The following is an 18,019-nucleotide window of genomic DNA, read 5'->3' on the forward strand; positions in this document are numbered from 1 at the left end:
CTTATACTTTAAATGGACCTTTTTGAAAAAAATGAACTTTTACCACATACATGGATTTGTAATGTCATATATTAGTTAATTGGAAAATATTTATACAGACCCTTGAAATGTTGACATATTTCATTATGCAATATCAAAAAGTCCTATTTGTTAATATTACCACCCATCTCATCAGAAAAGTCTTTAAGTCATGGAAGGTTGTCATGCTCATGGTAACAGATGCAAGGTTTCCAAATTGTAACGTTTGCCTGAAAACTCAAATTTTACTATTGACAGCAAATGCCTTCAGATGTTTCCTTGAAAAAAACAAATTCACTTCATTGGTTTTCAAAAAAAAAGTTTTTGCCAAATACCCAAGACTAAATAATCATAGTTTACATGTCAGTTATTCTTTCAAGTAAACATGATATTCAATGAAAATGTGGTCAGTTTAGCTTGCAACTTAAATGATTGCAGAATCTCTTCTATCCTGAGAAAACCATATGCAATATACAGTAGGGTGTAGTAGGCATGCCTCTCATTTCATCATGCAGAGTATTTCAAACTTATGGACTCAAAAGTCAAGATTTTTAAAAAATTAAATAAATTACATAAAAATAATTAAATAATAATAATAATAACTTGCACTGTTTCAAAGAAGATATTCTTAAATAAAACTAACTTTTTTTCATTGTGAGTGTATGGTTAATAAAAAATTCAATGATTACTAATAGACTTTGGTGACATTGTCTTAATTTGTGCTAAGGCACCAAGAGTTTTACCCACCATTGCTTCTGTACCATCAGTGCAAAGGTAAATACAATGAAAAAGGAAACTAATATTTTATTTTTACAAAAATACTTTTGATCTTTCATCTTTAGAGAATTGTTCAGGATGACAGCCAAGATAAGGTAGAGTTAGGATCTAAACATATCAGAAATGATTCTAGCACTTGTTTTCTTAATCCATTCCAACACAGTGATGCTGAATAGAGGATAGCAACTGTTTATTACCATTCTTCTTGCCCTAATCAAGATTGGTAGAGGTAGAAGTAGAGGTAAGGGTATGGGTTGAAGGCTTGTTTAGCCAGAGTCACAGTTGGTTATTTCTAACTTATCACTTCAAAGGAGAGTTACATGGCAGTAGCAAGTTACTACTGCCAGGAAACACTAGAAATTATATATATATGACAACCCTAAAAATCAGTATTTTTTTTTAAAATCCTCATTAAAGAGTGAAAAGAAAAGATTGTTTTAGTCAACAGTTCTTGGTTTTCAAAGATTTGGAATAGAAAAAAATAGAAGATGCAAAATGTTGATTGCAGAGAAAATGGGAAAATTGAACTTCTGAAATACAATGAATCAAAAGAAGTGGCATAGAAACGGATCATTCCTGGCATTTTGCTATATCCTGGAAAGTAGGAAATGAAATTAAATAGGATAGATGCAATAGGGATAAAAATAAAAGGGTGAAAATTAGAAGTACTCAAGAGATAGAATCAACAGAACTTGTCGTGTAATTGTTCACAATGTCCAGGAAGAGAAGAGCCAAAGACAAATTTGAAATATTGTGCCACACCGACACTGTTCTTGAATATATGGCAAATCTCCCCAACTAGACCATAAGCTCCTTGAAAACAAAGAACATATCTCTTTTTGGTGTTTTATTAGCACAATTTTACACAATGTTAGCACGTTGTAGGTACTCAAACAAATGCAGAATTAGGCAGCTAACCTTTAGACCTTTTACATTAAAACCAAATAACCCTCTTCACCTGACCTTTCCTTATCAGCTTAGTCACACAAATTATTTCAAGTATTCTTCCATTAAGTTTAACTCAGGAAACATTTATTGAGTAGTTGCTGTCAATAGGAATTGGATGGAGAGCTAGAAATATAGATGCAAATAAAGTGTGGCCCCTGTCCTCCAGATGCTAAGAATCTAACGGAAGAGAGACACATATATAAATACCTTTATGGTCTTACTCACATTATGAAGGAAGTCATGTGAAATCACAGAGGAAAGGGCAATCACATCTCCCTGAAGCAACTGGAGAAAATGTGAGATAGCATTTGAGATGAATTTTGATGTGTGAATGGCAATTCAACAAGAGAAGAAGAGAAGAAGTATTCTAGGCAGAGGAAGTGGGTCCATTTAGTTTGTGCAAAAATGTATTCAATTCTTTTCACATATAGGTTCTACCTGATTCTGGCACAGGAAATGAATAACTCAGTTTTGATACTTTGAGTTGATGCTCATGGTAGAGCAGGGAAGATAAACATGTAAACAAGTACAATAAAATGTGCTGTGTGTAATAATAAAATACAGAGGAGGATGAAGGGGAAAGTGAGGACCTACTTCAAGGCATTTTTCTTTACATGCTGCTGAGGGATATATAATGCTATACAGAAGAATGTTGTGAGCAGCTTTAAAAAAAAAAAAAAAAACACACAGTTACCCTAGGATCTTATCTGTGGTTTGTGGTTGTATTTTCCTTAGTCACTCTGCCAACCGAGTGACATCCATGGAATATGCCTCACAAGTTGCCAACTACAGGGAACATAACTGACCAAGAGACCATGTATATATATTTCAACTTAATAATTCTCCAACATTGAAAAATGATACTTTACTTAGGAAAATTTGATTTCTGACTTCAGTAAGGAGGGGAGATCAATCTTCCAACTTTAGGCCCCCATTCTAGAATGGCAACCATTCATAAGAGCTAAAGAGTCTCTTTTCCCTTTAGATAAGATATATGTGCTCAATCCCCACTTCTTCTTATTTTATTTCCTGAACAAAGATCATTTGCCATTTAACCACACTCTGGCTCTGTCATTTTACCTCTCCTGGGGCCTCATATACCCTATGTACATTTTGTCAGCCTTCATAGCTATTCTCATTGGAGATCTGTTATGCTGAGCATATTTGACTTCATTCCATGAATGTGAATGAAGTGAATTGGTGCTGGAATCCCGAGGAACAAGGAGGAAAACTAGTGAAATTCTAAGCTGGGGCAGTGATGACAGAAGTCAAGAGGAGCTGGATGGATCTGAAAATATTTTAGGGGTAGAATCAACAAGACACATACTTAATAAAGTATAAGGATGGATGAGCAGGCAGAATCAAGGATAAGTCTCAGATTCCTTGATAGGGTAACAGAGTATCTCATGAGCTTCTCCATTTCTTTCTTAGTTTTCATACACAACATGTTCTGGAAGTTTTCAGAAAACACAAGAAGAAATGTCATTGGAAATACATGGCATAATAGGGATACAAGAGAGGGACTCCATTGTTACCAACTTACATTGGAAAAACATGATCAAGAAGTTGAGAAACAATGTTGAGAGCGGTTGAGAAGTGTATATTGGCTTCTAATGGCATTTCAGTTAAATAGGATTGCAGGGCACAAGAGAGAGGTCACTTGGCAGTTTTGTAGTTGAATGTCACTGACAACTCCTAAATCAGATCTTGGGAATTCATAGTTCAAATACTGTATTTGATCCCAAATTACTCTCCTTGATTTCTGACTCATTCCACTAAGCCTATTTTTGCTTTGGCTGCACACTGTCCTCAAATTAGTCATGGTAAAATATCACATTTATCATGTCATTCCTTATTACAAAAACCTGGTTTCTCCAGGAAAGCCCATACTCCTGGGTCTGGCCTTCAGAAAATATGGGGACATGTACCCTCAGAACTGTTGGAAATAACTGTACCTGGCACGTATTCCTGATGCTCTTGCAGTTACCACCATTATTTTCTTGCCAGTATCTTTTTTTTTTAAGTATCTTATTTATCTGATTGAAAGGGGGAGGGGGATAGGAGATTGGGAAGTAGGCTCCCCACTGAGCAGGGATCCTGTTGCAGGGCTCAGTCACAGGACTCCGGGATCATGACCTGAGCAGAAGGCAGACAAGTAACGGAATGAGCCCCCCAGTTGCCCTCTTGCGTGTACCTTAACTATCATTAAAAAAGGAGCTATCAGGTCTGTACAGCACCTGACATGTAGAAAGCAATCCCTGAGTGTTAGCAATTACCATTATTCTTTCTCAAGACCTCAGTATTTTTTTTTCTGCCACTCCAGTGATAGTGATAGATCTCTCAAACTTACAACTTGATTTGCCTCTTGTCAACTGGTTTTTCCGCCCATATCACAGTCTTTACATCTCATATAGAGATGACATAAGACATCTCTGCCCAGATAGGCACCATCTTTGATTCTTTTCTTTCCTTGAGAATTCTAGCCGTCAGTAAATCCTGTCAATTCCACCTCCAAGTCATGTCTCAAATCATGGCACCCCCATTGCTACCAGCCTATCCAGCTACCATAGGTTTCTGACCTGGGCTGTTGCAGCTGGTCTTCCTGTCCTCACCTTTGCTCTCTCCAATGTTTTTAAAAAGCAGCTAGTGTGATCTTCAACTAAATCAGACCAGATTACTCTCCTGTTTTAAATCTTCATGACCCACAAACCTTACACCACCAGTGTCTGACCCTTGCTACCATCTCTAACCTCATCCCCCTTCCTTACCTAATCAGTCTACCGCTCTTCTGGATTCATTTTATTCCTTGAACAAGTCAATCACTTTCTTCTTCTTAGGACTTGGTACATCTTGTGCCTCTACTTGTAACTCTTTTAACTGCCATACTGCTTCACATTCTACCCCTCTTCTTATCTCTACCCCTAACCTTATCTTTGCCCACTTTCACTGAACATTTTTGACCTCCTTACCTTCTCTCTTTTTATTACCATCTTCCAAGGAAACTTCAGTGTCAGCCACAAAGGACTCTGACTTGATCATCATTTTAATGCATTCATATAACCTTTACTATACTCGTGTGACTATCAGTGAGTACTACTTCATCCCTGAAATCTTGAGCCCAGAAATCCCAATGTCCACAGCCTGCTGGTCCCTCTTCCATCCTCTGTTCTCCATGAATCTGTACTTTGACCTTGTCATGATCTCAATCTTTTTACCCACTTCTGTTCTTCCAAGCTGAGCATATTCCTGGCTTCTCTTCCTTTTCTATCCTTTCTGATTTGCATTCCTCATTCCTTTGAGAGTTAGCCACATTTGATTTTCAAACTTCAGCCCTAAAGCAACGATACCTTTCCTTCTCATTGTTCATGATTACTAAGAGCTGTGGGAGAAAATCCATAACCATGCTGATGATGGCCCATCTCAGTGCTGCTCAGCAGACCTCTACTGATTCTAAGGTGTCTCTCTTGCCTCACAGGTGCAATTCCAATCCTTTACTGCTTTACGTAAGTCTCCAAATTCATTCTAGACTTCCCTTTGGTGTCCTGACATCTAAATGTGTAAGACAAAGACACTGTCAGTTAAGAATTCCTTCAGCTTTTTTCTTCTGTACCTGAAAATGATCCTATAACTTCTTCTGCCTTAAAATAACATTCTAACTTTATAGTAATTTGATCATTCTTATCCCAAATAGAAAAATATCCCCTTTCCCACCTAAGGCTGAGGTGTGCTATCTTAGAAAAACAAACTGCCATTTGTTCTTTGTTAAACTTGTTTTGTAAGTATAATGTGTGTGTGTGTGTGTGTGTGTGTGTGTGTGTGTGTGTGTGTGTTTGTTTATAGGGAGACATATTTATAAGGTAAATTAAAGATGGACTTGCTTAAAATGACAAAAATAAAAAGATCTATAATTCTGATATCCATTGAAAGCAACTTTAGTATATTGGTGAATATACTTTCAAACTTTTCTATGCCTATATATTATAAAATGTAAATCTTATATTGTATTCGCCTTTCTTTACCTAAATATGTATTGTAAAGATATATTCATCTCATAATACCATCATATTCCTTCGTGTAGTTATACCACATGTACTTAACCAATATGTACAGTAGGGGCTCAGAAATCTGGACTTTAGACCCTATTCTCACTCCTCCTTCTTCAGGACTTTGCTTCTCATGGACTCCCTTTCTCTTTTGTACCTTCATTCTGCCTTTCCAGGAGCTTCTTTCCCTTGGCCCATAGACATGCTTGAGTCTTCTCCCTGCCACACTCTAAAGTCTTTCCCCTACTCCTGCCTCCTCTCCATCAGACACTACCATGTGTCTCTCCTAAGAATAAAACTGTTTCACAAAAACAGTAATCTACCTTTACGCTATCACCCTTTTACTTATGTGTTCTTTGGCCTATTGTAAACTAGCATTCTCTTTCCTGCTGTTTATTGAAACTGCTTCCTCTCCACAGTCCCCCAAACCCTGAAAACACTTTCCTCCAGTTACCAGTCCCCAAACACCGACCTCCTGGTGGCTCCTCAGGAGCAATCCTAAATGCAACTTCTAGAACTTCTAAGTAAGTGGAAACAGGCATCTCTTATCCCTAGACTAAGAATGTTATTCAAAAATACATGGATTGCTGGATAACGTCTTAAAACATTTCTAGGGGGAAAATTTTTATGAAGATAACTGCAAGCAAGAGTAGTTAGAAATGTCTGAATTATATTCATATCTTTATACTATAATAATAGGCCTATGGCTATTCATCTTTTGATATTGCAGTATGTTATAGAATGTGGATGTGAGAAAGACTTTGAATGATTTTCAACAAGTAATGTCTATGAAAAAAAGACATCTTTTTATTCTTTGTGCCATTCCATATTTACTGCCTAAAATAAAATATCTTCCAAGACAATTTAGAAGATTATTTGCTAACCAATGGACCTATCAAGTGACATTTTTCTCCTGCCACATAGCTGGAGGATTCCTTTAATTTGCTGTTGTCTGTTTTAGCCTTTTTTGATATCTTCCTTCTATCTACTTATCTTGTTCACTATTCTGTGTGTTAATCACTAGTCAAATTTTGCACTAGTAATTTTCAATCTGGGGGTATATCAGAAATGTACAGATTAGAGACTGAGGCATGATGATATATCTGAAAACAATATGCATATAATTTTGCAGTATAAGTGATACTAAATGAAAATTAATATCATTGCTAGAGCAGCTGTGCAGAAAGTAGACCTATATATTGATGATTCTTGGCAGAGAGTTAAAGGAGCATATAGTTCCTCCTGGAATGAAGGAGGTGTGTAGTACTCCTGGAGTCGGTAACAGGATATATAAAATTTCAATATTACTCAAAACAGGACATGACTGTTAAAGGTTAGAAGAGTTTGAGTCTTTAATCTAGCCTTTATTTATCTAACAATTTTTAGGACTGCCAAGCTAAACATCCCTTTCCCCACATTCAGAATTTTTAACCAAATTATCCTTTTTTTTTTTTTAAGATTTTATTTATTCATTTGACAGAGAGAGAGAGAGAGAGATAGTGACAGAGGGAACACAAGCAGGGCAGTGGGAGAGGGAGGAGAAGGCTTCCTGCAAAGCAGGGAGTCCGATGCGGGGCTCGAACCCAGGACATTGGGATAATGATCTGAGACAAAGGCAGACACTTAACCTAATGCACTGTGAGGTAGGTATTATCTACATATTACAGATGAAGAAAGTAAACTCAAAGATGAAAACTTAGCAATGTCAAATAGCTAATAAGTGCAAAGCTGACACTCAAAACCAGGTCTGAATGACCCAAATCCATGCTTTTCCATCAGAAATTTTCTAGGGTGCCCAGGTGGCTCAGTCAGGTAAGCATCAGACTCTCTCTCAGCTCAGGTCTTCATCTCAGGGTTGTGAGTTCAAACCCTGCCCGCCCCCAAAAAAGTAAAAAGAATTTGTTTTGAATATTTTCAGATACTGATAGAAGTAGTTTAGACTTTTTTCAAAAATCCAAAATACTGGTTTGTTAGTATGATCATTTTTATTATGTATCCACCATAAAATTATTTTTTTTCAACCCTGGAAAGGCAATGTGATATAATGGAAGAAAATAATATTTGGAGCCAAACGAATTTGCTTTGAATCTGAAATCCACTGTTCACTTGTTTTCTGTGTTAAGCTGCTACTTCACTCTTCACAGCCTCAGGGTTTTTCATTTGTTTGTTGTTTGTTTTTTAACGTATAAAAAGGAGGAAATAGTATCTACTGAATGGGGAATTAAAAAATATTTAGGTCATGTTTAGTTCAGAATAAATATGCAATAAATGTTAGTGTTCTTGAGAAAATGTTTAGTATTTTGAATTTTTTTGTTTTATTAAGAACTTTATAATTTTTTAAAAAGTCTCCCTCTTAGTTTGAATTATTAATCATTTTTACTGTTACTAACTAGTGATTAATAATTTTCTCATTAAAAATAAATCATTTGCTTTTAATATCTTCAGTGGTGATCATACTGTAATTAAAATTCCATATACTTTTTTTTCTCTCACATTTACATAATGAGCATTTCCTGTCGTCATTATCACTACAATTTTAATGGGTCCAAAATAGTCCCACATTCAGATAGATGTACCACAGTGTTTTTAACCATTTCTCCATCATTTGAATGTTTATTTCCAGTTGTGAGTTGTTCTTTCAATTTTTTGTTTTGTTTTTGGTTTTAACATTAAAAACATAATACTGTGATAAAACCTTGAACACAAATCTTTGTACATATCTCTGAATATTTCTTCACAATAAATTCTTAGAATTGAATTACTAGATTAAACAATACTTTAAAATAAGAACTTCTAAAAAAATCAAAGAAATTCCTTATAAATAGAAAATTCTATAAGGGTGCCTGGGTGGCTCAGTGCGTTAAGCATCCAACTCTTGGCTAGGGCTCGGGTCATGATCTCAGGGTCATGGAATTGAGCCCCACATTGGGCTCTGCACTCAGCAGGGAGTCTGCTTTCCTCTCTTTTCCTCACCCTCTGCCCCTCCCCCAGCTCAAGCTATCTCTCCCAAATAAATAAATAAAATCTTTTTTTTTAAATTCTATACATGCTTATGGTTATGATATTTTGTCTTCTTTTATAACCCAATTTTGGGGGTAATTTTCTTTTCTTCTTTTAAGATTTTTAAGATTTTATTTATTTATTTGACAGAGATCACAAGTAGGCAGAGAGACAGGCAGAGAGAGAGGAGGGGAAGCAGGCTCCCTGCTGAGCAGAGAGCCTGATGTGGGATTGATCCCAGGATGCTGGGATCATGACCTGAGCTGAAGGCAGAGGCTTTAACCCACTGAGCCCTGGGGGTAATTTTCCTTTAGAGAAACACTTTGAATGAAAGAGGAACTTTTCTCAGAATATTATATTTATATTTGCAACCATCAGTAAAGTGTCTTTGCTTTCAGTTGATTCTTTTTCTGAGAAGAGATGGAATATAGTCCAGGAAAGAGAAAGTGCCATTTGACTGGGCAGCAGACTTGTGCTTTTGGGAGGGAATCAGCAAATGTGGAGGATTAGGAACCAGGAGAAAGAATGGTTCATGCCAGCCACATTCATCAATCATGGAATGTACCCAGCTTCAGGGGAACGGCAGCTACCCAGAGCCCTGTACAGGGACTGCCCTCACACGCGTGGCACCTCACAGTTGCCATTGACTGGGTCAAGTATCAACACTCGGTTAATTAGCCACAATTCTCAGGATCTAAGGGTGTCAGCCAGGGGTCTGCCTGTTCACATGGAGAGATCGCCGCTTGGAACTGAGAGGTTCTGGGGTCTGGCCCTGCAGCTGGCTGGCTCCGCGATGATTGTCAGGGGACTGGAGTGACTCAGCCGTGGAGAACAGCAGGCAGTAATTTCACTGTTGCTTGTTATCTCTGTCCCTCTCTCCAGTGAATGCTGCTGGCTGGTAGCAAAGGCCTGAAAGGGACGGCTGGGAGAGAACAATAAGGAGAGATAGGAAAACACTAAATAACATCCTTAGCTAAAGTCACATGGACATCCTCTAAAGAATCATGGTGACCGGCCAGGCCCAGCTGGGTTTTGTTTTTTTTTTTAATTTTTAAATTTATTTTCAGCATAACAGTATTCATTGTTTTTGCACCACACCCAGTGCTCCATGCAATCCGTGCCCTCTCCAATACCCACCACCTGGTTCCCCCAACCTCCCACCCCCCACCCCTTCAAAACCCTCAGATTGTTTTTCAGAGTCCATAGTCTCTCATGGTTCACCTCCCCTTCCAATTTCCCTCAACTCCCTTCTCCTCTCTAATTCCCCTTGTCCTCCATGTTATTTGTTATGCTCCACAAATAAGTGAAGCCATATGATAATTGACTCTCTCTGCTTGACTTATTTCACTCAGCATAATCTCTTCCAGTCCCGTCCATGTTGCTACAAAAGTTGGGTGTTCATCCTTTCTGATGGAGGCATAAAACTCCATAGTGTAAATGGACCACAATCTTCCTTATCCATTCGTCCGTTGAAGGGCATCTTGGTTCTTTCCACAGTTTGACGACCGTGGCCATTGCTGCTATAAACATAGGGGTACAGATGGCTCTTCTTTTCACTACATCTGTATATTTGGGGTAAATACCCAGTAGTCAGGCCCAGCTGGTTTTAAATGAAACACAAAATTTGCTTTTGGAAATCCTTGAGACTGGAAACACAGGTCCAGTTACACTCTGCCTCTACCTACCACTGTTCATTATGGATTTCCTGATCCATTCTTTCTTTTTCCTCAGAGTAGATTTGAGGGTAGGAGAATGTGTATTAGGATCCAAAGGCCACCAGATCTCCTTATCAGGGTCAATTCTAAAAACAGTACTATTTGCTAGATTGTCATCAAAACTATCACTTCAAAGATCTGTTGATTCACAGGATAAGCTTTAAAAATGCAATGGTGATCTACTTCTACTGCTACACATCCCTTTTTCTTTGTTTGCAACAATAGGTTTCGTACAAATCTAGCCAAAGATCCAGAAGAATCCTTTGAAGTTGTGCAATTTAACCTCCCCGGAAATGCTCAGGTCCCTCATGTCCAGCAACTAAGCAGCTGCTCTATGAGTGAACGGTCTTCCTTCCCTTCCAGACCGGCCTATCCCCCTGGTTTGGACAGTTTTGTCTCATCATTCATCCTTCAGCTAAGCCACAATTCGAATACCTGAGCTTTCCATTTTTATTCTTGCAGAACACTGAGCAAAATGGCTTCTACTTGTATATTATATTTCTGAACACATTGTGGTCTTTTACTGTGTCTTTTCTGTGTCTTCCCTTTAGACCTTGAATATTCTCAGTAGGTTTGTTTGTTCATTCATTCATCAGTTAATTTACTGAACAGTACTGTGTGCCAGAGAAAGTACCAAGAACAAAGATGAATACTACACAGTTTCCTTACTTTAAAGGAAAGACGGACTCAGAAATACATAAAGTCAAAATAGTACAGTGCATGGCATAGATAAACACAGAAATCTTTAAAGACTTAAGAGAGGACTGAATTACCCAGAAAAATGGAGTTGTGATCTTTTAATATTTTCTGTAGCACCTGACTTCTGAGCTTTATCTTGGATAGTAGGTAGAAGTGGGCCAGGCAAAGGAGTGGTAGAAAGTTTCTGGTAGAGAAAGCAGCATGAGCAAAGGCCAAGAGACAAGTCATGGTGTCAGCTGTGCAGGAAAGAGTCAGCAGCTCAGCTGAGTACTCCTGAGGGTAAAAGTGCAAAACTAGAAATGAAGAGGATAAGGGTAAGAGCTAGAGAGTGAATATGTTTCACAAATGGGAAAGTTTTGAGTGCCCTCTCCAAAAATATTGATATTGTCAGGAGAAGGCTTCCCAGACTGTGCTTGCCTCTTTCCCTACCCCCTTACGCAGGAAATGATTATCCAAGGGGCCAACTCTAGTAAGACCAGTATACTCCAATTGATGTTCATGGAACTAGACCCAAATTATAAAGAGGATACTCATCTTCCCATTCTTTCCTTCCAGAACCCCTAGATCGTAGAGAAACTGCCTTGTAAGTCACCTTAATGCTGTCCTGACAATGTAGTTGATGTTACAGTGAAAATGTATTGATTACCAGATGCCCGATATCACCGCCTTTTCTGCTCTTCCTTGGATTCCGTGAAGGGAGAAATCATCTGGTCTTGTTCCCTGTAGCCTCACCCTTAGTAGCTACTCAGCCATACCGATAGAGTCATCTGGTGTCAGTAGATACTTAAAGCCAAGGATAGGTTCTCTTGAACTCATGGTTAATATTTATCTCATCCAGTTCATTTTGCTTTCTTAATTCAAGCCTTCCTATCTGTGTCTTGGACCTGGCATACCCTTTCTCACCTCAGAGATTTTACATGTGTTCTTCCTTTGACTGGAATGTTCTGTCTGCCTCCCCATTCCCATCCTGACCCTCTTAAGAGTAACTAACTGCTTTTCACCTTCTGGAAAAGTCCCTATGCTTCCTTTCTCCGCCGGCCACTCCTACACTCTGTACTTTCTCTTCTTGTGCCTCATCAACTGACATATTCCCTGCTGTATTTCCCAGAACGTAGTCCAGTGCCAGGCACAGTGCTGGTGTGTAACAAATATTAAATAAGTTTATGATTGCATGACTGCTACTGAGTAATATCTCTGTTCAGTGAACATTGCATTTTTTCAAAGAAAAACAGAATTAGAGAAATGTCAGAAGTATAAAGGCATGGGATTTTAGTTGTTATGGTTGAATTATTAATTTCAACTTTTCAACATAAATGTACAATTGTGAAATCAGCCTTCTGGAATTTTTATTATTCAGTCAATAAAAATTGCTAAACGTTACCATACATTTGTAGTGATAGAACTGTCAAGTTATAGCTGATCTTATCTTGACACTGAACTTTTCTGACAGTGTCTTAATTAATTTTTCTGGATTAGCTACTAAATTCTTAGTCTTCATTTCTTTTTATCCAAGAACAGGAATTAATCAAGTAGTTGTAAATTTAGTAAGCTATCTTGGTTGTAGTGAAATTAAATATCCAGTGATAGAGGACTGGTTAAATAAATAATAGGATATGACCTTGATGAAATATTATTTAGTCTTTTTAAATGGATAATTATAAACACTACCTAGGTGTATGGATATGGCTTAAATAAAATGTGATTTAGAAGAAACATCAGAACATAATATGGAAACATAATGTAGTTGGGGAGATATAAATTAAAGAAAAATATGTAAATAATAAATAAGATGGCTTGTGAATTTGGGGAAGACGTTTAATTATGTCTTATATACAGATTTCAGAAGGTTGTATGTACATTGGATATCAATTACTGTAATCTGCATGAGTCAGTATGAAAGCTTTTTTAAAATATAAACTATCAAATTTACATGCTGCAGTAGTAATACTTTCCTTGTCAATATCTATTGCAAATTAAAATCTGCTTATTCCTGAAAAATATCTCACATTTATTATAACTCTAGAAGGGAGACCTGCCTTCTGAAGCCAAAGCTTATCGTTATATAGGAACACATTTATTTGATGCATAACAGTACTGGAAATAAAATTAAAACAGCCAAATTTCACTACTCTACCAAATCAATTTTCATGCAACTGGTTTCCTTCCATTTCTTTTTCCTACCTAAGTATAATTTTTACAATTGACACTAATGTTTTTGTATTTTTGTATATAACACAATTTATAAGCTTTATTTCCTACGTTGTAATGATCATTTTAATTGCTGTATAAAAGAAACTTTTCTTAAAAGCAAAAATTTAAGGCCCTTTGAATAAGCAAAAATGTAAGGCCTCTTCAATTCTTGCAATGCAGAGACAAACTTGAGTGTTTTTCCTGACCTTCCTTTGTCTACTGACAGTGCACTTTATAGCTTTGCATGGAAGACTGTTATCACCTGATTTCCATTTCAGTAGTAAGATGATAACACGGAGTGCAAGAGGAACTAGGTTTAGGTGACAGCCATATCATTTAATGTCTACTTATTGTTTCTCCAGGGGAATTCTGGCCTGGGATTCAGTATTGCTGGAGGGACAGATAATCCCCACATTGGAGATGACCCTGGCATATTTATTACGAAGATTATACCGGGTGGTGCTGCTGCAGAGGATGGCAGACTCAGGTAAAGCTCTGAAACGTTCGAATTATTTGGAAGGTAAATCTGCCACGTCAATGAGACATGTTTATACCTTCGGAGAATAATAATTTTACAAAGCTCTGTACTTGAAAGAAATGGCTGTCAAAGCAAGCTTTCTGTAATGACTTCAGAGATTTCTTCTTACTTAACTAAAATTCAACTAGTATTTAATTTGTGTTTGTTGATGGGCACCATGTTCACCTGGCTCTGTAAGGAAGGTACGCAGATAAATTTTTGTTCCATGTGGCCTTCATTCTGGTTGGAAGGAAGGATACCCAGAGCTGGTGAGCAAATGATAAAATGTATCAAAAAAACACTATACTGTAAGTAGAATTAGCAAATAAGGCAATGGTATACATACTGTGGATATTCATAGACTCAGCGACCATTCATAAGGGCTTTCTCCAGGAGTTTGAACAGTCTAAAAACTATTCCACAGGAAGATTCTATTCTGCGTCTTAAAAAATAATTAAGTTTTCATGAACCCCATAAATCTGAACAAGAACATGGAGGGAGAAAGGACCAAGTTATCCCAACAAGGAGAGAAATCAACTTGACGTGGATGAGGACCACATGCGAGCTCAGCATAGAGTCGTAGCTGCTAAATCCAGGGCCCCCACTCTTGAAAGAACTGAAGATTGTTTGGGGGAACTAAGGGTTACACACATGGGACAATTAGTAAATAATATAAAATTGTCTCAGAGATCAAAGCACCCACTACAAGGCATAGGAGATTGGAACAATTAGAAGAGATTTCCCTGGGGAGAAAAGCATGTCCCAGTGTTCTTTAGGCCTTCCACTATACTGTGAATCCCCTCAGGCCACGGAGTTATATAGAGAAGCGAATCAGTAAATTCTGGTTGAGTGAATGAGTTTTTGAAGTAATTAATTAATTAATGGAGATGAAGAAGGAGAGTAAGTTAATGAGTAAGAGGAGAGAGGGTTGCACAAGCAGAGTCTTCTAGGTAACACTAACTAACTTGCATGGAGCCACAGTGGGGACTGTGAATTAAATATCACACATGTAAGCTTTGTAGCTTTCCTCAGTCTGGTTTTTCTTTTTTTTTTCCATTAAACATAAATAAACTAGCCTATTGTCTTTCTTACAAAGCAGTCAAGGACACTTTTGTTCCCTAGCTACTCTTCTGATGCAGTGATTCCTTAGGACAGCTTGTGCAAGAGAAGCCCAGATTTTTTTTTTTTTCCAGATTTTTTTGCATCTCCCATCAACATGAAAAACAGGAGAGACACTCCCACAGGAAACCCCTGCTTTTCTACAATAGAATTTTCAAACTGAATTGATGAGATTAATTTCTGAGTGAGGAAATATCCGTGCTACAAGAGTGAACAATTTGAAACAGATACTGTGTAATTCTTGAGTCATAGTGGGGACTGGGTTTGCTAATATTGAACCTGGAGAAGCACCATTTTCAAAATTTAGAAACAGAGTTGTTGGAAGACAGCTCTGAAATCGATGGTCCACAATGGATCTCCATAGCTCACACCGCTCTGCCTAGAAGCAGGGGAACTTCCCTCTCTTAGCCAAATTCTGGGTCCACATTTGGGATAGAATAGCCTTTATGTTAAACATACTTGGCCTACAGTTAGGAATGAAAAGCAGCCATACTGCCATTGTTTGCTTGCAAATCTAGGTGGCGGTCTCATGCCTGTGGAGGTCAAAGGAAGTTCTGCTAGAAGCATCATTCAGTAGTTGGAAAGAGAATAATCATAATGCTAGCTAAAACTTACTGAGCTTTTTTTCTTTTTAAGATTTTATTTATTTATTTGACAGAGAGAGAGCACAATTAGGCAGAGTGGCAGGCAGAGGGAGAGGGAAAAGCAGGCTCTCTGCTGAGCAGGGAGCCCAATTCGGGGCTTGATCCCAGGACCCTGAGATCATGACCTGAGCCGAAGGCAGCCACTTAACCAACTGAGTCACCCAGGAGGCCAAAAACTTATTGACCTTTTTACACCTATGGGACATTGTGTTAAAACAGATAGAAATAGAGATGTACATAAACACATACAGTCTTCTAGATACAACATCCAATGAGGTAGATAGTAGGAACTGAGTCCTACCACGACCACATGAGCTTAGAAGACCGAAGCCTCCAGATAGAGAAGACTGTTGCTCAGCTAACATCTGGATTTTAGCCTCTAAGAACCTAAGCAGAGATTCCAGCCACACTGGACCAGACTTCTGACCTATGAAAACAGTGAGCTAATAAATGGGTGTTATTTTAAGCTGCTAAATTGGTGGTAATTTTCTAAGGAGCAATAGAACCCTAGACACACCTCATTCTAGGAATTCCAAGTTCATTGTAAAAAGCCTTCCTGCATGAGGTCCGTCATATATAAAGTGACTGTGCAGGCTTAAGACACAGATGAACTGAGAGGCAGTTCTCTTCCTGATGAGATTAGGCTCCAGAGTGAGCTCAGGTCTCAGGAGTTGCCCCAGATGAGAGATGTAAGAGAAAGAACATATTCTTTGCAGTTAGAGGACCCGGATTTCTAGCTGTGTGGCCTGGGGACTCTTTTTAAGCTCTCTGTGCTCCAGTTCCCTCACTGGTTAAATTGGTGATAGGAGCATAGATCTGAAGAAGCTATGGCCTGGACTAAATGAAATGGTAAGCCTGAAAGAACTATATAGAATTCCAAGCCCTCCCCACAGCTCATTCTGCCAAGCCAGCCATGTAAGAGCATGCGGAACTTGAGCCACAAGTCTGTGACAGCCAGGAAGGGACCCTGGGGGTAGAATTCTAAAATAATTCCCAGTGACCACACTCTTCATGGTCTCTTCCCCTTGAGTGTGGGAAGCCCCTGTGAGTATGACGAGCTATCGCTTTCCTGATAATATTGCTTTATACGGCAAGAAGCGATTTCACAAATGTAATTCAGGTCCCTAATCCGTTGATTTGGAGTTAATCAGAAGACAGATTGTATTGTGTCAGCCTGACCTAATCCAGTGAGTACTTTAAAACCCAAGAGATTGTCCTGCTGGCCCGGACAGAGCAAACTTCCATGTTGGGGAAGGCTCTACGGAGGAGGCCCTGTGGCGGGTACCTGAAGGCAGCTTCTGGGGGCTGAGAGTGGTTCCCTCCTATGGCTAGTGAGATATGGAAGATTGCAGTGATACAGCTAAATTCTGGCAATAGCCACCTGAGCTTGGAAAAGGACCCCATGCTCCTGAAAGGAAGCTGAAAAACCAAGCAAACAAACAAAGCAAACCTTGACACCCTGTTTGCAGTCTTGTGGGACCCAGACTGAAGAACTCCGCTAAGCTGTGCTTGGACCCCGGACCCACTACAACTCTGAGATAAAAAATGTATGTTGTTTAGAACTTTAAAATTGGTGGTAGTTTATCACTCAACTATAGAAAATGAATATGAACACTGTGGAATTCGGACTCAGAAACTCCCTCCTGGCTGGGTCCATTGCAGGCCTCTGCCGGGGGACCACACTCTAAACCTCAGAAACACTGAGCAGGCCTCACGGGTTGTCCCAGGCCCTTCACGCACCTGGAGGCAAGAGGCAAAAAGCACAATGAAAAGCAAGGTATGGCCGGGGGGAAATCACTACCCCGAGGGGAGAGAGAGCAGCAGTCTGTTTAATCTGATGGCTGGTGATATGAGTCTAAGCTAGAGTGAGAGAAAGAGCCAGAACTATAGAGAAAATGGGGAATGAGGGCTAAATTAAGAGCAGTACAAGAAAATACATAATGGTTTAGATTAATTTCTCTGGACAGTGACCTTTTCCCTATGCAACCTCTTTTTAAATATAACTTATTGTGTATATGTGTTTGGGGATATGATATGGATATGATATGGATAAAATGCAGAAGAGTAGACAAAAATTAAAATACAACACAGTTATTTTTACACTACTCAGTCAATCACTATTAACATGTTTTGTGCATTTATTTCTAGGCTTTTGTTGATATTTTTTGAAATTCTGTTTAGATCATGCTCTATACATTTAGCATTAACTTAACTTCTCATAACCTTATTAAATATACCTTTCCCTAGATAATTTTTTAAATCCTCTACAAGTGTTTTGTTGTTTAATAATATATTTACCACTTACATTGTTAAGAGTTTATTTTCAGTTTCTTAGCATTTTAAGTAACT

General features: G+C 38.4%; 1 protein-coding gene across 24 annotated transcripts in view; it reads left to right on the forward strand.

The window, feature by feature from the left end:
* The window catches only part of DLG2 (discs large MAGUK scaffold protein 2), a 1,980,468-nt gene that overhangs the window by 1,397,712 nt on the left and 564,737 nt on the right, over window positions 1–18,019 (forward strand). For all 24 annotated transcript variants that reach the window (XM_032852928.1, XM_032852923.1, XM_032852924.1 and 21 more), the window contains one exon: window positions 13,753–13,877. In XM_032852928.1, the coding sequence (XP_032708819.1) occupies window positions 13,753–13,877 (125 nt within the window). The remainder of the gene's footprint in view (window positions 1–13,752; window positions 13,878–18,019) is intronic.

The sequence above is a fragment of the Lontra canadensis genome, unplaced genomic scaffold (assembly GCF_010015895.1).
Source record: "Lontra canadensis isolate GAN:19392208 unplaced genomic scaffold, GSC_riverotter_1.0 scaffold7, whole genome shotgun sequence".
NCBI lineage: Eukaryota > Metazoa > Chordata > Mammalia > Carnivora > Mustelidae > Lontra > Lontra canadensis.